Source organism: Oryx dammah, unplaced genomic scaffold, assembly GCF_014754425.2.
Source record: "Oryx dammah isolate SB20612 unplaced genomic scaffold, SCBI_Odam_1.1 HiC_scaffold_8, whole genome shotgun sequence".
NCBI lineage: Eukaryota > Metazoa > Chordata > Mammalia > Artiodactyla > Bovidae > Oryx > Oryx dammah.
This window is the reverse complement of record NW_024070192.1, coordinates 50,038,472-50,059,831: the sequence shown is the minus strand read 5'-3', so window position 1 is coordinate 50,059,831 and position 21,360 is coordinate 50,038,472. Positions and strand designations below refer to the sequence as shown.

The 21,360-nt window shown below is 37.0% G+C and overlaps 1 protein-coding gene across 1 annotated transcript in view; it reads right to left on the bottom strand.

The window, feature by feature from the left end:
* The window catches only part of BCAS3 (BCAS3 microtubule associated cell migration factor), a 598,439-nt gene that overhangs the window by 353,546 nt on the left and 223,533 nt on the right, over positions 1–21,360 (bottom strand). The window contains exon 16 of the mRNA XM_040244470.1: positions 19,401–19,665. Within this exon, the coding sequence (XP_040100404.1) occupies positions 19,401–19,665 (265 nt within the window). The remainder of the gene's footprint in view (positions 1–19,400; positions 19,666–21,360) is intronic.

Sequence of the window (21,360 nt, the reverse complement as noted above, 5' to 3'; positions counted from 1 at the left end):
ATTAAGTGCTAATTGCCTGGTACTAAAGATAAGTACACATGGGATCAATTATTTGGAGAAGATATCAGGGAGCAGACGGGACACGACTTAGGCTTTAAACGATGGATAAAAGATGGATAAGAGCAGGAGAGAAGAAATATTCTGAGGATGAAGGATAACATGAAGAGCAGAGACTGTAAAGTGATGCCACAGATGTGAGCAAGAGTACGAAATCTCTTAGAGAATTATAATGGAAAGCAATGGGAAGAAAATATATTTCAGTTTTAGAAGAAATATTTCAATTGAAGTGGAAGTACCTAAATTTAGGTACCTAAATTTTTCAGCAAGGGAACAGCACAGATTTTGAGAACACTGAACTTAAGAGATACAATGAGAGGTCTAGAAAGTGAAGCTTTTCACCGAGAAGCTCCAAATCTTGTGGTTTAGTTAGGTTAGGTTGACTTAAAATCCTTCACTGCCCCACCAGCATAAAAACAACCTCAAGGTACATCACACCTATCCTTCTCAGTCTTCTGGGACACCCAAGTATTTATGAGCTTTTATTCTTGGTGTCTGTATTCATGATGGAACCTCTGAAACCCAGTGCATCTGAAAGAGTAAAGTAAGCTGGGTAGATTTTATGTTCATAAGAATAGGGGTAGTGTCTGACTTATGTTTTATTACGTGGCAAGTAATTTATTTAAAATGGCTTTAATGAAAAAAAAATGTGTTCAACAACACCAAGGTTCAGAAAGGCAAACTCAGAGAGAAAGCTGTTAACTCTGGTAATCTTCTATTGAAGATTACCTTTTCAAAGAGCTTCCCTCATGGCTCAGTTGGTAAACAATCTGCCTGCAATGCAGGAGACCTGGGTTTGATTCCTGGGTTGGGAAGATCCCCCAGAGGAGGGCATGGCAACCCACTCTGCTATTTTTGCCTGGAGAATCCCCACGGACAGAGGAGCCTGGCAGGCCACAGTTCATGAAGCCGCAAAGTTGGACATGACTGAGTGACTAAGCACAGCATTGCAATCTTCAATAGGGCAGCTTCACTAAAAAGGCAAAAAATCCGATTTGTTGTTGTTGTTGGAAAGGGATAAACAATGGGTACACTAACAGGAAATGATCACGGTAATGGAAACAGAACAGAGACTTAAGGACTTTGAGGCTAAAAAGACATTAACAAGATGAGATAATGTACCAGGCAAAGGACTCATTCAACATTCATTCTTTCAGTTCACACTTTTGGAGCCTTATTGATATGAGGCCCTGTTCTATACCAGGCTGAACAAATCCCAGGACTCCTAAAATTCATAACATAATAAGATAGAAAGACTTTAAAGAATTTAAAGGGAGCAAGCATGCTCTGAGAGACATCGTCAAAATGTCTCAGGAAAAAAAGGAAGGAGATATTTTTATTATTGTTGTTTCAAATTTTGAGTACAGAGGCAGGAACTTATATCTTCCCATCTTTAATTTCCAACTAGAAAATAATGGATGAAAGATGTGTGAATAATTCATTCAGGAATTAGTAAAATGAGGGAACTCACATAGACAAGAAATCTCATCATCTCACATATAATGATTTATACATAAAAATATACCAAATTTTAAAATGAAAGTTCATATTGAATCAAATACACAAAACTAGTATAATGATCCTTTCTTCCCCTTTCAATTGCTCAGAGTCTTTATTTAAAGATGATTCTATCACCTCCTTATGTCATGGATTTTCTTGGAAAATGCAGCTAGAATTTAACAAACCTCCAGATTTATCCTCCACAAAAACTAAAGACTCCTCCAGAATAGTATCAGCATCTTACTAATTGTTGACATCTCAACAGATGTTTGTTGAATGAATGAAGGAAATACATTTTTTCTCATATCCAGTAAGTACAGGAAAATACAACCCTATCATCTATAGAAAAAAAAATTAATTTTGAAGGGAACCCAAAGTACTTCAGAAGATAGCAAGGTGCTATAATCTATCGCTTTCACTACTCGCTTCAGTCTCAGGTTCACCAGGAGCACAGGTTTGGTAACTTTAAGAATAGATCTTCAGCCACTCCCTTATGGTTACATCAAGCCAGGATTTTTCATTAAGCCTGAGGCTTCTTACTATCATGAGATTTAGCAGAAGAAACTCATAGTATCCTAAACCTTGGACGTGGCTTAAGTATGTCTCTCCAGCTTATGCTTCAGCTTTCCTTTGGACGGAGAGGGAGAGCAGTGCCCCTTTCTTTATTTCACCTTCTAAGCACACATACGATAGTGACCTTAAAATTCAAAATGTCTGAGATCAGTGAAGAGTCACTATGTCAATTCTAAATGTCACCTTCACCAACCATTCTTTACTATACTTTACTATATAAGTATAATGAAAATAGTAGAGGTTGTTTAACTGCAGCTTTAGTAGTGGGCTTCATAAAACTTTAAAATACATATAATATTTCACACACCATTCTACTTACAAACCGCAGCTGGGATAAGACCTGTAAGTGACAAATGCCATGAGAATGGATATTCTCACAGTATTTCTGGCACATCCAAACAGAGGAAGTCCCAAAAATCTCATGAGAAAATAAGCTCTTCTAAAACTCTCATCCCAGTTTTTTGGGCTTACTCTATATAGATAAACTTCCATAAGCCTTCAGGCTTTCGGGTCTTTAACAAAATCCACCAGAGCTTTGATCCTTCAGAGGTTTACCAGTCCCCAAGATAGACGGCGTTCTCTTGGGGGAAAAAAAAAATCCCAAGTTCCAATAAAATGGTTTTCTTAAAGCAGGAATTCTACTTGCGAACAGAAAATCATTTAAAAATCAGAGTGTTCAAAACATCCTTTGATGTTTAAAGCAATGATATTCTGTTTTCAGTTGTTTATTTGTTAATGGTTATTATTGTTTTTAACATTACAAAGTCCTAAGCCAGAACAGTTCACATTGGGGTTTAACTACTGACTTTCTGTATTTCCTTGTACAGGTTGGCATTTTTGAAAAAGGAATTATGAAAACAACCTTGCGGGCTCTTTTCTTCCTCCCGTTCTGCCTTCTGGATGAAGAGTACCTGCAAGTACGTTGGGAAAGGACTCTCAGGCTCCTCATGAGTACACAGCACTGTCTGTGTGTGAGGTGGACAGGGTGTGATCTCTGTTTACTAAAAAATGCTGCCAACTTCAAAATGCCACCTTATCATGTGTGTTCACACACTCTACACTGTAAAATCACACGGGGAAAATGGATGAAGTTGAGGATAAAAGTAAAGACAGAAAATAACAATGGTCTTTGTTGCTGCGCTGGAGCGGCAGCCTGTCAGGTCAGCCTTGCAGAGGTATATTCCCAAACCAGTCATCATTAATGGACTCACTTCCACAGGAAAAAAAAAAAAAAGACAGAGTCTGAAAACTCCGGACAAAAGAAATCCCTGCAGACAAAGTAAAAACAAATTAAAAGACCCATTATAAAACACAGATGCTACAAGGAAAATAAACTTTCCAAGATTTACTGGGCTTTGACAAACTTGAACATTTGTGGAAAAGACATCAGCAACAACTCCCAGGTATGTGGCTGCGAAGCTAGACTCCTTTCTGTTTTATCTTTACCCTCCCTACACAAGCTGCCAGGTTGGTATTCTTAGCTTCTGAACGCAGTGATGTGAGAACATGTGAATGTGGCAAACTGCCAGCCACGAGAAATCTCTAAAGCCGGCAAGAGCTGAAATTATTGACCATCTCAGATTATGTTAAACATTAAAGTTAATACCAGTGTATCTGTGTGTACACATGTATTTCTTCTTAAATGCAAACCAGAAGAGGAAAAATAAGACATAGATGCAATTACAGGCTTCCTTCCCATCCTAAAAAAATTTCCCTACCCTACCATGCTGTGAACAAAGGCAAATAAGAGCAGTTAAAATAACATTATGCAATCAGGGGATCAGAGCTGTAGATGAGAAAGTACCTTCAAACAGTATCACATCAGTGAGAAAGAGAAAACTTTTTGTTCAGGTTTCTAGAGGCACAAGCTACAGATTATTGCTAATGAGGGTCCGAGGAAGATTCTAGGAACAGAAGGTATAAGAAACTAAGAACTACAATGGAAACAAGTGGACCAAATGGAGAGGGGGGAGGATAAAGAAGCATTGTCTTTTGTTGTCATTAGGGATGCAGGGATAAATACAAAAAGCAGAGATTCACCTGGAAAAAAGCAAAAGGACACTAGGCAGAGTTGATGATTGGACACACTCTTATCTCCTTTAGGCACTCCATTTTTCAGAAGCTTTACAACAGAAACATATACAAAATGAGACTCCCAACAAGAGTTTCAAATTCTCTTCTCATCACCCATTCACAGGACCCACTCTTGTTCTGGGATACAAGCCTCCCAATCAGCGTCCTTGGTCCCCTAATATTTTAAACCCTCATGCTGTGCAACTGGAGTAATGAGGCATACTGAGAACCAAAGAGTGTGTGACAGGCTGCCAATCCTGGAAGACAATTCTACAGCAAGAACTCTATTACCGAACATCCCATGACTGTCCTCCTTCCAACAATGTCCTTGCTCTAAGACCTCACGGAGATAGACAGTTCACACTCAACATCACGTCTTTCCAAAATAAAAACTGGCAGTAAGTTCATACGGGGCTTATTTTTTGGTGCCTTGGCTTTCCACAGAAGACCAAAACGTCCAGTCTGCTTTTAATATCCCGCTGTGGAATCGACATGGATAAAAATCCAAAATATACCAATGTTAACTCTGTAGTTGAAAAGCTCCGAACTTCTTGACTCTGTCAAAGGGAGTACAATGGTAGCTTGTTTTGAAACAATCACTAAAATCTAGGCTTTGAAAAGTTAAAAACGTACTGAGCTCTGGCTTGCCATCTAATTTAATATTAAAGTTTTCTCAGCTAAACACTCGATAATTATTTAATCAAAACCAAATAAAGTCCTTTCCGAATATATAAAAAGTATCCTGTGCAAATGGGAATTTCCTGACTGTGGGCTGCTTGGAGTTGACATGAGAGTGTCTATTTCTCTTTTTCTTTCTCTTTTTTTTTTCCCCTTTCCTAGATGAGAATGACAAGCTTCCCAGCTGCAGTTCCAGGACTTTCACCTCCTTTTTGACCTTTTCTCAGGCGTATTCCAGTATAATCTGTAATCTACTCAAGTAGGAAGAGGAAACAGCAGCGCCCTGGTGAGAAACAGCGCCTTCTGACCCACATACCAAACTGGGCGGAAGCAATGCTTGTTCACAGGAGCCAAGGCGAGCAGAACACACACAATTAGGAGAAAATGAATAATGCATCCATATTTTTTTAAAAGACTGTTAACAGAACAAGCAAACAGCTTTGGTGACAAAGTGCAAGATAGGAAGTGTTCAAGGCCAATTCTGATTCGGTACTGACTTGCTCTCCCTGTAACTTTTTTGGAGAGTAATAGGTGGGGAAGCAAAGATACTGTAAAAATGTTTATGCATTTCAAGCAAAAACACTTGTTGCTTTTTCAAGTAGACAGTTCACAGCACAAGAGACATAACTATAGGTACTTTGGGGAGGGATAGGAGGGTAGAAAAATAGGAGAATACCCCACAAAATTGACTTGAAAACAAGAATCCATTTTTTTTTTTTTTTGCAAGATGGTGATTGAGGCTTTTAATGATACTGTCATCACTCTTTCCATCACATACAAAGGAGCTGCATGGAACTTCACACTAGTGCTTATTAAATGTCAGGAGAATTAAAACTTCACATTCTGGAGAATTAAAACTGCACTAATTATTAAAGTTATCAAGGCATAAATTTACAAATAATCAAATATACAATTTGCTAGGTGGTTTCCTTTTCCATCTGAATACTTTTTCATCAGTTAGTTATTACCTTAATGTGTTCACCACTGTTACATGTAAATGTGTTTTTCTTTCCTTAAATCTAAAACTCAATAAATTTAGAAAATGTATATGTAAAAACTAAAAGTCAAAAGGAGCTGCTGCTAAAACTATATGTAGAACAAGATCAGTCCACACTACTCTTAAAAGATTCTAAAGCTGTCTGAGAACAAGGAGCCTTGGAATGCAAAAATAAGCCTAGAAAGGGAGATGAGATCAAGAGTTAGAAACAACATTCATAAAAATACAAATGTGGGGAAACAGAAATATTTCCAGAAATTTTCAGAGATAAAATGTGTATGGGGACAGGCAATTAAATATATTGTGTGAACATGTTTTGTCTACATTTCCTTTCCACTCTATTTCTGGCACAATCTGTTCACAGGGCCAACCCAAATTTACAAAATGAATTTTTAAAATCTTTCCCCATAATTGGGAAGTTCATTACCTTAGTTTATTATTCTTACAGCATTCTAAGATTTGACATGAAGAACATTTGTAAGAGCTGGTTCTCTTAATATTTTAGAAGTTTCAGCAATTATTAATTCATTTTAAACATTAGGATTGTAGTTTACCACTCTTTCAACAATGAAAAATCAAAACAGTAAATGGACTATACTTAACACTAAATGGACTATACTTAACACTAGAGGGACCAAAGCAAACGCTTTGTATAAATAAGAAGAATAAAAGAAAAAGATCTTGGGACTTTTGCTTTCAGATTCACATTATTCCTAAATCTAACAAATTTAAGCAACCTCAAAATTTCCCAGTCTTCTGAACTGAGCTTAAGCAGAGTTTTGGGAGTAAGTGCTTAGAAGTGAAAACTTTTAATAAACTTAGTGAAAAGAATCCCCAGAACTAAAAACCCCATAATCTGACATCACTTAAACCAAATTTGGGATTAAATGAGTTCTCCAAAGTATAAACAAATCCTCATTGAAATGCTTTTTAAAAATATACTACATCCATATCTCTCATACTTAAATATCTTGCAATGATATCATGTCAACAGAGCAAACAGAAGCACTTAACTGACAAAGGAAAAAGCTTATAGAAACTTATCGGCATCATTCAGTAAATATAATGCTATTATTTAAACTGAACATATAAGATGTGGAAGAAGGAATTGGCACTGAAATAAAAACAAACACTGTAACAAGATAAAATACTGAATAAATTGCCAGATTTAAGGTGTAATGTTCTTACACTCCGAGGACTTGAAATAATTACAACATTTGCAGAACTGGTCTTTTTCCAGTACATTAAACACCGTATACTGAAAGAACTAAATATTAAAAGTATCCAAGTATTTTCTGCTGAATAACAACTATCACAGCACACTGGAAGCAACTTTCCTAATAATAAAAAAGACATAATTCAAAATAGCAATAGCAAAGATGCTCTCCACAACCTCCTTCTCGCTCTCTTACCCCCACTCCATAGAAGCCTTCCTTCTTTTAACTCATGACCATTAAGGATATTTTCTGGCTCTACTTCAGCATCATGACTCAGGTCATGAGAAGTGTCAAAGATGCATTTCCTTCAGATGGGAAAGAGCAACAGATTTTAACAACCATACAAAGATGGGAGTACTGTGCAAAAGAGCCAAATCAGCATTTTTGACAGAAGGGAAGATAAAACCTTTTATACTCACATATATTTTATTTCCAGCTTAAAAACACTTAAATAGCATTCTATCTAAAATATGCTTACATGTTCTGCTCAAGAAGAAAACAGGAAACCCATACACAATTTAGCTGCCTAAATTATCAACAATGTATGAGAACTGTTCACCAATCAAAAAAGAAAAAGAAAGAAGTCAAAGTATACCCTACGAACATTAATAAATAGTTCAAGTCTTTGTCTTCTAAATGTATTTCTCCAAAAGCAAAAAAACCATGAATTTACCTGTTTACATTAAAAACTACTTTTGATAGATAGTCCTTGAGCGAGAGAATCACAAAGAAGAGTGATACCTGACCCTACCTGGGGACCTGAGAATGAAGACTCTACCACCTTCCTTGTGACTCTGCTGCCTTAGCAGAAACACTTTTTCTTAATCAGCTGGATTACTGCCAGGAAATCAGATTCAATTAACAGTACTGTCGCTTTATATTTTCTTTCATCCATGATTTTATCAAAGTGTACATGTTTTAATCCATTCCAAATTAGACAGGAGTGAAATATTATTGAACATTTGTTAATTCCTGACCAGGAAAGATTCTCAGCACTGAAAAGGGAATGGCCTGTCTCATCTGAAGCTGCCAACCACGGCAATGCCCACACTAACTCTACTCTATCCATTTTGAAACAGCTTCACTCCTGTGCTTCATTCTAGCTTCAATATTCTCACCTGCAAAAACACATCATCCGATGTTAATAACTCTTTCAATGAACCTTAAATCCCCTTCCTTTTCTCATCCTTCTCCAAATTCTAAATGTCATTTTATGCTAAGATCCATTATAGTTTCTATTTCTCAACAGAAACCATTATGGTTTCTATTTCTGTGTAACCCTGGCACAGCACAGACCCCACTCGCCGTACCCTTCTACAGTTTGCAAACTTCAAGCCAGCAGTCAGGTTTTTACTTCCTGCTCAGATTCTTACGTTCAAGACTGCTCATGGCTGCTACTCCCAAGTCTCATAATTTCTAAATCTGTTTACTTGGGTCACTCCTGCAGACACTGGTCATTGGGTATCAGAATTTTCCCACTTAATTATCTTCCTCATTGGAAAACTAAGGCTAAGCTTACCTGCAAATTGATAAGCCAAATCCTCTTATAAGGAGCAAAGAAATGGATCAAAAATTATAACTACCTTTTAAAGAGATAAACAATTTTACATCTATAGAATTAGAAAAGGGTGAGATAATAAAGAAACACTCACAAAAAAGGATATTAAAAGCATATTGCAGAAATTTAAAAATCTGTAGAAATATAAAAAACCATACTGTAGAAATTAAAATGCAATAAGCAGGTTAGGAGATAAAGTTGGGGATATTCTTTTAAAGTAAAACAAAAAGACAAAGAGATAGAAAATGGAAAAGGAAGTTAGGGGTTCAGTGTAGGAGATCCATTATCCAACTGACATGATTTCGAGAAAGGGGCAAAAAAAAGAGCAAGAAATAAATTATCAAGAATTGAAGCCTCCGAGTGGGAGCAGTGGGTGCAGGAGAGTGCAATTTTTCATTATAAAATTGTGATATCATTTTACTTTTCAATAAATGTATTACTGCTTTGGTACAAAAATTTTATTGAATAGGTAAACAAAAATAAAACTCCAAATGTCAGCAGAAAAGCATCAGGCCTAATGATGCCTCAGTAGTGGAGTGTAATCACTGCTCCCATAAAGTACAGAGACAGATCCTTGAGTAGCAATATATGGAGAAAAAAAAGAAAGGAACTGTTAGAACACACAGAAACCATTTCCTCCAATGATTAACTAAAACATTTGCCTTCATTCAACTCCCTAAATTCATTCATAGGAGCTAGGTACCTGGATGAGATACTAAAACTAGATAATAAATGACAGCAGTTTATTTCAAAAATTTAATTCTGTAATAAGACTTTGAGGAATAAATCATAGAAAACATAATAAAAAGGAAGCTAAGGTATTACAAAATCTTAGACGGCTTCAATATCCATAGAACACCACGTTCATGCCAGGGCGGCCATGATTACAATCATGGGAAAGTTTATAAAAGATCGCCCTCTAGAGGCGTGTCTCATTAACCATTTTAAAACAAAACTTGAAACCTGCAGTCTATGACCTGCCAAAGTTAAAATACAGAGAAAACACAAAATATTTCATAAAGAGTAAAAAGCAAAATAAAAAGTACCAATATAGCTTCAACTGATAACTACTTTAGCCAGAATTTATTTTAAAGAATAAAATAAAAGAGAGAAAAATATGCCATATTACAAATGATATAGACAAAAGATAAAATAGTCAAAGACTTGTTTTTATTGTATTAACTTTAATATAAAGTAAAATTTAGAGATAATCTAAGAGTTTTTAAAATATATTCCATAGGTGATTTTATTTTCCTCAAAACTATCTTATCTTAAACTTTCTCTCAATTTTGCTATGAACCTGTAACTGTGCTATAAAATAATTTATTAAAAAATCATACTATCTTTATTTAGTAGACAGTTTCTTCAATTAGGGCTTGTGAAATAGAAGCACTTTGTCTTCAGGACAGTATTTATTATAAGGCCTCTCTTTTCAATCTACTTTCCCTAAAGAACTCATCTGCCCTCTCCGAGAAATAAGAGGGAATGACATAAAAATAAATTAAGGATGCATAGTTTTTGTGCATAGAAATGTAAAGACAAAGATGATCAACTAATTTATAAGAAAAAAAAACTCACTAGGAAAACTAATAGACTTAAAAAAAGAAATTAGAAACTTCACCAGAACTACAAGAAAGTACATGCAACCAGCTAAAAAAAAAAAAAAAGGTACTAAACTATGACAGCCTAAAAGAAGATTTTTATCCATTTAACATGTATATACTATATATATACTCTGTGTCATATGAGGCATAAAATTTAAAGCAGAGCTACAGTGCACATGATTGATTTTTCTTGGCAAAAATTAAAACATACAAATGGAAACTTCAATCCAGAAGTAAACAGTGATGTGGAAAGAGAAGTCAAGAAACATCACATTATTACTGATTGTCTTAAGGACGTGAAACTATATAAGGTTGAAACGTGTGGTTGCTTTGTATTTACAACTGTGATGTGGTCTGTATCAAGAAAACTACCGATCAACAAAAGTAAGTAATTACAATAAACCATCAAATGAAGGCTATAAACAGAGTTTCTAACAAAAACAAAGAATGCCTCATATAGATGCCAAGAAGAAAAGTGATGCTACCAGTTACTTAGAAGCACTTTATTAAAATAGGGAGACTTCAAGTCCAAGAAATTGGAGGCCCCATCTACTCAGAGTCCGATCAACTACTTCCATTTGAAAGAAGCAGAATCTGGAATTCAGATGCCTGAAGCTATAATTCCCTTGAGGACTTGACTTAATGGAAAGGAGACACCTCTGAGAACCACAGAAGTGAATCCAAAATCTCTCTGTTGATGCAACAGAAAAAAAAAAAAAAACAAATTCTTTGAAAGCCCTATCACATAGTAACTGCCATATTCTTGAATCTAAACTGGAAAACTAATTTGCAAGATAAAGAAATGCAAAGGCCAGAAAATGGATGGATTAATTTATTCAACAATATTTCCTAATGTATGGTATCACATACATAAAGAAAGCTGAGCACCAAAGAATTGATGCTTTCGAACTGTGGTGCTAGAGAAGACTCTTGAGAGTCCTTTGGACAGCAAGAAGATCAAACCAGTCAATACTAAAGGAAATCAACCCTGAATATTCATTGGAAGGACTGATGCTGAAGCTGAAGCTCCAATACTTTGGCCACCTGATGTGAAGAGCACTGGAAAAGATCCTGATGCTGGGAAAGACTAAGGGCAGGAGGAGAAGGGGCGACAGGGGACGAGATGGTTGGATGGCATCACCGACTCAATGGACACGAGTTTAAGCAAACTCCAGGAGATAGTGAAGGACAGGGAAGCCTGGCATGCTACAGTCCATGGGGTCAAAAAGACTCAGACACATTAAGAAACAATGTCAGAAATCAACTTACTAATTTTGAGTTTAATAATGCTACAAGATCCTATACATAATAGGGTCACAATTATATTTCAGTCACTTATTATTGGATGAATTCTTCATTTACTCTCTTTTCTGCATATAAGGTACTATACAAAAATATGAATAGTGAATAGGTCCTATATACCTCATCAATAATAAACAAAATCAATAATGAAACTAATCACAGCAGCTAATCTTCTCCTAAGTTATTTCATATGTGCCAGACACCATTCAAAGTGCTTTGATCCTCACAGGAACTCTAAGGGAGGTAATTTTATTATCCGCATTTTACTGATGGAGAATTAAGGCACAGGTAGAGCAAGTACTGTGTTTGAATTAAAGGAGTCAGAATGTCACCCAGCTTCCACCACAGGAAGTCTGACTGCAGGTCCTCCAACTGACTCCAGAAGAAAGTCACAGTCAATAATGGAGATCATCAAAAATAATAGGTAGAAAGCAGTAAGCAATAAATCCAGATAAAGAACTTACAGAAGAAACAAATACTGGAGTTAGGCACTTTATGTTAAGAGGGAGAAAGCACACTGCGAGCTGAGCTGAGCTGCCAAGATGCATTCAACATTTACCTGAAGAAATAAGCAGAAAGCAACTCAGGTGCAGAAACAAGGTGTCAACTGAAGCTGAAAAGCAAGTTATTAAATTTGCTTGAAGCGTAAATAATAATGGCAGAAAGGGTTTCTTCATTCAGCAAAAAATTCCTAACTGGTACAGGGAATGCCTCATCTCCCAGAGGACTACTTGCCTGTCTCCTTGAAGCTCCCAATACCCGCAACCACACTCACTTCCTATTTCTATGAGAGAACAGAAGCAGTCGTCTCTTTGCCCTCTAGTGTGAGTGCACGCATGCTCAGTCAGGTCCGACTCTCTGCGGATCCCACAGACTGCGGCGCGCCAGACTCCCTCATCCACGGAATTTTCCAGGCAAGAATACTGCAGTGGATTGCCATTTCCTACTCCAGCTTTGCCCTCTAACTTTTCCCCATTTTCCATCAATGCTCATTGAAAGGCCTGTCAATACTGGCCTCCAATTTCTCTCTTCCCATCCTTAATAAAATCCACCCATATCAGGCCCCCACGGCTCCACCAAAATTGCCCTTATCAAAGCCACATGTCCTCTCTTGACTAAATGCAATGGTATTCTATCTTTTTCTCAGTCCTTATCTTTTCTGTCCTATTGGCAGAATTTAACACATTAATCACTCCCTTTCTTTTCTCAGAAAAAAAATGAAATGTCTTCCTTTGGCCTCTAGGATTTCTCATGTGTGGCTTTCTTTCTATGCCACTTACTACTTAAAGTTGGAGGGCCCTAGGGCTCAGACCTGGGACATCTCCATCTTTTCATACTCATTAATTTACTAGGTGATCTCCTCCTGCTTTGGCTTTCTTTATCTATGCCTTCTCAACATTTATTCTCAGCCTGTTCCTTTCCACTGAACTCCAGATTCATAAAACCAACCACCTACCTAGCATCACTAGGTCAAGATCCCTCTTAAACGAAACATATCCAAAACATGTCCATGTCCTAATTTCTAATCCTGTCTCTATTCCCAGACCTGCTTTACCCCCGTGATCCTCATTTCCTGTGATGGCAGTCCCACCCTTCCAGGTGCTCAGGCCAAAAGCCTTACTGGTCACCCTGACTTCTCTCTCCCTTGCCTGGATTTCTGCAATATCCTCTTCACTGGTCTCAAAAGGGTTCTAATCTTACCAGACGGCAGACAGTGCATTTTCAATACACATCTCCATTCCGCAGTCTTGCCATGTCACTCAAAACCCTCCACAACTTCCCCATTTCACTCTGAGTAAAATTCAAAGCCTGACATGACCTGGCTGCACTTCCTCTCTGACCACGTCTTCTACTCTGCAGCTTGCATGATGTTTCTCAGCCACATGGGTCTCCTTGCCACTCCAGGGACACTCCAGACACATTCCCAGCTCAGGGGTTTTCCACTGGCTGTTTCTTCTGCCTGGAACACGTTCTGCAGATATCTGCATGACTTCCTTCCACAGTTCCATCAGAACTCCTTTCAAATGTCATCTTCTCAGAAAGGCCTGCTGGAAGCATCCTAATTTCAAACTGCAGTCCTCTCCGGTACACCCTATTTCCCTTCCTTTACTTTGTTCCATAGCACATAAAACTATCTATTTATCCATCCATCCACCTACCATCTATCCTATGTATCATACATATCACTCCACTAGAAAGTCAGTTCCATGGAAACAGAGATGTTTTCCTCTTTTATTCACTGCTGTATCCTCAGAGCTCAGGAACATAGTAATATTAATGAAGAGTTCTTGAATAAAATGAAAGAATCTTACAGATGTTAAAATGAAAAGCAACATTACCATGAATGGAAAGTTCTTCATTCTGACAAGTAATGAATTATTTTTATTAGAAAAGTTTGATAGATGTTTGAAAACTTTCATTTGAAGACTTAGAATCTACATTTTACCAAATACTACGTGAGGTACCAAGGTACAAATATGAATAAGAAAAAGATCCTCTCTTCATAGAGGTCAATCCACTGGGAGACACAGGCATGGCAATGAACAAATAACATATTAAAATATAATAAAAATAAATAAATAAAATATAATATAATAAAATTATGTTCACAGTACCAATACCAAGCCTGATAAAGACGACACAACATCAAGAGATGTTTAAAAGAGGTTTAAGAGATGAAGTGACAGTGTTAGCTAGATCAGAATGAAGTAGGGTTTTAGTAAACATTCAGGGGATAAAAATTATTTCGAGAAGAGTATATCAAGAAATGAATATATGTGGCCTTTTCAGGGAAGGGTATGGAAATGTAGGTGTGGTGGGACAAGAAGCTGGGAAGAAGATAAAACCTTCCATAACATCCCCAAAGCATGGTGAAACACTGAAAAACTGAAAGTAGGAAAGTGGAAGAGTGTATTTACGGTTAACAAAGAAAATGCTTCCAATAGTTAAAAGGAAAAAAAAGGGCTAAAGGCTACTGACACAGATGAGGTAAGAAATGATGGTAAGAGGTTCTTAATCATCTCTGTCATGGACTACTTCAACAGTCCAGAAAAGTCTGTGGATTCTTTCTCAGAATAATACTTACAAATGGGTGGGATATAATACACAGAATTACAAAAGAAAACTGTATTATTATATTGAAGTAAAGCTAGCAATTTATTTTAAAAATTAAGTTCTGCTATAGTAATACATGTAAATAAATATTAAAAGCAGTAATATTACATAATAATATATAAAATTTTTCAAGCAATGATGAGCACAAACCATATTTCAAAATATATCAACAATCAAAACACTTCAAAATATATTATTTGTATATGATACAAAAGCATCTGTGTTTTTACTGGTGACAGTGTTACAAGAACTGCTATTACCGGCATGTGTTGTCCATATTCATAGTAAAAGAAAACATTTAACTTTGGATAGGGGATCATAAACCTAAAGTTGAGATATTTTCCTATCCATGTTCATGGATCTTAAGAATGCCCTACAAAGACTAAGGTCCAGGCAACAAGATTAGAAATGAAAGAGATATTTAGAGAGAGTTATGTTTCAAATAAATAAACATCCTCTGTTCAGTAAAAAATGGCAAATAGATAAAATAATCCTAACTTAAACTGGATTGCCTCCAGAAAGTAAAAAGGAAATATCCCTATATCAACTGTTATTTAACAGTTTCCTTTACTTTGCTAAAAAGAGCACAGACAAACAACGGTAATACCGCCAAAGCATGATTCATTTTCAAGATGAATCCCTCCCCGTTCAAAAGTTTACATTGTTTTTGACTAGCATCAGATTGTTTATACACACAAACTGTAAATACATCATTTTTAGAACTAACCAACAACAATGCCCATTTTGTTTTGACATGTACCGTACAAAAAGAACATAAAGAAAAATGACCAGCACTCGAAAGTCTGCACTTTAAAAATGAAAAAAAAATGACGGAGTAAGCAGGTAAAACTCCAACTTAATAAAACTTCAGCACACATTATGAAAAGGAAAATGTCCCCTAAAATTCCTTGCTTTCAAAGGGGAATTTAACAACAGCTGTGTTGCCCAATAACCCATAATCTTCTCTCTGAGATGTCTTCTCTTAACTTTATGCAAAAATATTAAGAAAGTTGTGAAAGCAATAATGCTGAGACAAAATAATATATTTTGACACAGAATTCAAGTATTACTCTTCAAAGGTCAGATCTTTTACAAATGACAAATCCTTAATTGGCTGGCACTTTGCACTCTTCAACAAAAGTACATGGAAAGGTATTTGTTCAGCACTCAGTATGTGCTTTTTCCCCTTAGACGAGAGCAGAAATGACCTCAATTTTCTGTGCATCTTATGTCCAAAGTCTAACACAGAACCCGGTATATGGTATCTTATTAGAGAAGGAAGAGTGGGAAGAAAAGAGGAGCTCAGAAGAACACTCTCTGAAAAGGCACACATGCAAAGACTATACATTATCCCTATTTTTCTACTAACACATCTGGTTCTCTGGTCAACCTAGCCACCCAGTGTGCACACTGAATCTCTCTCCATGAAGTTTATGGTGAAACTGAAGTTAAGAAAAATATGCAACACAAAAAGCAAAGCCCTTGAAGAACCTATGTTGTTCAATGTTCAGTCGCTAAGTTGTGTCTGACTCTTTGTGACCCCATGGACTGTAGCATACCTGGCTTCCTTGTCCTTCACTATCTCCTGGAGTTTGCTCAAACTCATGTCCATTGAGTTGAAAATGCGATCCAACCATTTCATCCTCTGCTGTCCTCTTCTCCTGCCCTCCATCTGTCCCAGCATCAGGGTCTTTTCCAATGAGTCAGCTCTTCACATCAGGTGGCCAAAGTACTGGAGCTTCAGCTTCACCATCAGTCCTTCCAATGAATATTCAGGGTTGATTTCCTTTAGGATTGACTGGTCTGATTTCCTTGCTGTCCAAGGGACTCTCAAAAGTCTTCTCCAGCACCACAATTTGAAAGCATTAGTTTTTGGGGGCTCAGTCTATACCACCACCTAATTATAGAACAAAGTTGTACTGTTGTTTAGTAGCTAAAGTTATGTCCAGCTCTTTTGTGACTCCATGGACTGTAGCCCACCAGACTCCTCCGTCCATGGGATTTCCCAGGCAAGAATACTGGAGTGGGTTGCTATTTCCTTCTCCAGGGGATCTTCCTGACTCAGGGATCGAACCCGCATCTCCTGCATTGGCAGACTTTACTGCTGAGCCAACAGAGAACCCAATGTGACAAAAGTTACACCAAAAACTGTAAGGAATCATTTCTGAAGTAAAATGTCCTGCAAATAGCTGAAAATATGAATAAATATCTCAAAGCTTGCTAAACCTTTTAAACATGCTAAATACTTTTTTTAATTACTGTTTTCACCCAAGACTTATTGTAAAAGATTTTCATGGACCACTAGTTAAATATAAATGAATCACAACTGTTCTTATAAAAAATAATAGAACCAAAGCACAAAACATCATCTAGGTAGAAAACAAAGATCTCAAACTTGGGACTTCCCTGGTGGTCCGCCAGGTAGGACTTCACTTCCTAATGCAAGGGTTGTGGGTTGCAACCTTGGTCGGGGAGAGAAGATCTCCACATGCCTGTCTTGTGGCCATAAAACCAAAGCAACATAAAACAGAAGCAATGTTGCACCAAATTCAATAAAGACTTTAAAAATGGTCCACGTCAAAAAAATCTTAAAACAAAAACAACAAAGGGCCCAAACTTTTTTGAGTTGCAGAATTTTTTCCCAGGATTCTAGTTACAAATATATTTTTTCAGTCTATCTTAAAATTTCCTCCAAGGAAAAAATATATCTAAATTTATCTATTACATGTATCTTTAATTGACTAGGTATTACAAAAGCACATGTATTCAAGCAGGAGCTAAAACAAATAAGGATAAGGATATATCCAGAACCACAAAGATATACTCAAACAAGTACTTGTACACACATGTTCACAGTACCACCATTCACAAAAGCTAGAAGGTGGAAACAACCCAAATATCCATCAATGGATGAATGGATAAAATACTGTGGAACATACACATAACAGAATACAATTCAACCATAAAAAGGAATGAAGTGCTGATACATACTACAAAGTGGCTGTACCTCAAAGAAGCCAGACAAAACGTGACATATTTTATGACTGCAGTTATATGAAATATCCGTATCAGGTACATCTGTAGAAATGGAAGCAGATTGGTGGTTGCTAGGGACTTGGGCACAGAAGAGTGGGGAGGAATTTCTTAAAGAATATGCAGTTTTTGTTTGGCGTGAAGAAAATATATTTGGAACTAGATGGAAGTTGTTGTTGTAAAATTGCTAAATCACGTCCAACTCATTGGAACCCTATGGACTACAACACACCACGCTCCCCTGTCCTTCATTATCTCCCAGAGTTTCCTCAAACTCATGTCCATTGAGTCAGTGATGCCATCCAACCTCTCATCCTCTGTTACTCCCTTCTCCTCCTGTCCTCAATCTTTCCCAACATCAGGGTCTTTTCCAATAAGTTGGCTTCTTCCCATCAGGTGGCCAAAGTATTGGAGCTTCAGCCTCAGCATCAGTCCTTCCAATGAATATTCAGGGTTGATTTCTTTTACGATTGACTGGTTTGATATTCTTGCAGTCGAAGGGACTCTCAAGAGTCTTCTCCAGCACCACAATTCGAAAGCATCAATTCTTCAGCACTCAGTCTTCTTCATGGTCCAACTCTCTCATCTGTACATGACTACTGGAAAAACCATAGCTTTGACTACAAAGACATTTGTCAGCAAAGTGATGTCTCTGCTAGATTTCCAAGGAGCAAGCATCTTTTAATTTCTTGTCTGCAGTCACCATCCACAGTGATTTTGGAGTCCAAGAAAATAACTACAACCACTCTGGTAGTATCTACCAAAGTCAAGATTTGCAAACGTTGTAATCTAGTATTTCCACTCAAAAATGAGCACACATTTGCACTATGAAACAAGTACCAACATTTTCATATCTTCATTATACATAAGAACTCCACAAGAAACCACCAAAATATAAATCAACAGTTGGAGAAAAGAATAAATAAGTAGAAATATATTTATACAAATGGAATATGTAAGAGAAATGGAAATAAATGAATTAAACCTACACAGAAATATATGAATTAATTTCACAAACAATAGTGAGCAATAGTTCACTTTTTTAAAAGTAAGGAAGTGATTACCCTAAAGTCAGAATCATGGTTTGCTTTTATGGAAAGGGGGCACAAAAATGGAGTTCTGATGTTTTATTTATTGGTTAGGATGATGGTTATACAAGTATTTTCTCTAAAATAAAGTAACGACTTATATGTGTCTTTGGGATTTGGGGGGCTTTTTGTGCAACACATTAATAGAAATCCCACAGAGGTGAATTTTAAGATAAAATGCAAATGCTGCTCTAAAATATGTATGACTCAAGACTATCCCTCTCCCACAATAGATATTTCTTAATGAACTATACAGTACTGACTCTGGTTAAAGCCAGAGTTTTCTGGAAAAGATCTACAGAAAAAAAATTCTATCTCTAACTTTATGAAAATGGTCTTGAACACCATATTCCATATACATGGCATCAAGTAATCCTTATACAGTTAAAAAGTTAGGGAGTTAAAATATTACAGTAATGATCATCATCAGCATTATTTAAATTTATTAAATGATTTAATATATTAAGAATGTCCTCAAATGAACCCAAGATCTTCTTTGTATGAACAGAGTAGAAAAACGGGTTTACTTTATCCAGATCTCAAAAATTAAAGGTATAAGAGAGAAGGACTGTTGGAAACAGTGAAGAGAGAGAAAACTGAGTTTACCATGCAGAGGGGATCCAGAGGGGCTGCTGGATAAACCTGGAACAGGGCTACAGCGACCTCCTTGCTTAGACGTCAGTTCCTGTTCAATCTCTTCCAGCCCAGCACTCTTCTGGAAACGGCTCATACGATTCACGACTCGTGGTGACATATGTGTTCGAACACAAGGCTGGCCACCATAAGGGTTGATTGGGAAAACATGGGAAGTGCCCCGGAGTGTACTGACCACAACCCAGCGACAGTCATGGCTGAAGCATATGTCTTGCACCTAGAAATGAAACACCGAAAAACACAGAAATGACTGAAACTATTCAGATTTAATGAAGAATATCACACACATATTTCCAAATATAAACAGAAATGCTTGCCTGGTTACCAAATTTATCTCAGATCAGGTTATATTTTCAAAATGCTTATTTTAAAGATTAGACTCATTCTGAATAGTGATCAAAACTTCACATCAGGGATTTGATAAGATTTAGATATTCTAAAGGGAATTCTGTCCCTTGCTGTATAGAATGCCAAATCAGAAAACAAGACCCAGGTGGTTTCATCTATAAACCTATATTTTAAAATATATATATATATATATATATATACACATGGATAATATTCATTTCTTTAAAGGCATCTGCCTTCCAAAAAGTATAGAAGAGAAAAATTAAAACATACATTATACAATGCATACAAGGTGAAGTTATTAATCTAATCATTTGTTCAACAAATACCTGCTAGGTAACATGTTAATAAACACTAAAAACAAGAGGCAGATAAAATCATCCTTGAGCTCACAGCCTACAAGGAAGGAAAGACATAAGAAATTAACAAAAATATAACATATAAAAGTGAAATAACTATTACATATGAGGCACAGTGGTAACAAAAGAGAAGGAATATACAAAATCTGCTTGTGACAGGCAAAGAGGAGATGTTCGAGAGGGTAGATACAGGATCAGGAGTGACATCAAAAAACATGATCTGAATAGTTCTGGGTTCTGGAAATGAGTTTTGAAGTAGGATATATTTATAAAGAAAGGAGAGAAAAGCATTCTAATTCAGACGTATTAAGATATTCTACTTTGGATATAAATGCATAGACAAGATGGAAGGGGCTTCCCACATGGCTCAGATGGTAAACCTAAGTTCAATCCCTTGTTCAGGAAGATCCCCTGGAGAAGGGACTGGCAATCCACTCCAGTATTCTTGTCTGGAGAATTCCATGGACAGAGGAGTCTGGCAGTCTACAGTTCATGGGGTCACAAAGAGTCAGATACACCTGAGAGACTGACACTTTCACTTTCAAGATGGAAATGAGTGGCAAGTAATTCTGTATGCCAGAAACAACATGAAAGTCAGAGCAAGTGGTGTCTGGATTTTACTTAGAAAAGAGTGCAGTAAAGATTTCAATTCCGAGCAACTCCCTAGCAGTCCAGTGGTTAAGACTCAGCACTTTCACTGCCGTGGGTCCGAGTTCCATCCCTGGCAGAGAACTAAGATCCCACAAGCAGCATGGCACAGCCAAAGAAAAACAGAGCGTTCAGTTCTTGAAGGACGACTGTGGGAGTGAAATGCAGGTGAGTGGATTTGTAGTGGAGATAAGGCTAGCTGAAGGAAAGTTAGGTAGGAGTTCCTTCAATAAACACAGCAGCTAAAGGACCCTGAAGAGAAGCAGGAAGAGAAAATGTCTCAAAACACTCTGCTGCTGCTGCTACTGCTAAGCCACTTCAGTCGCGTCCGACTCTGTGCGACCCCAAAGACGGCAGCCCACCTATGACGACCCAAATGCCCATCAACAGGTGACTGGAGAAAAGAGATGTGATACATTCATACACACAGTGGAATATTTCGGCCATGAGAACAATTTAAAAACAAAAACTTATGTATTGCAGTGGTTGGCAAACACTGCAGGCCATATGCTCTCTTTCAGCTGTTTCAACTACTCAGCTCTGCCCTTCCAGTGTCA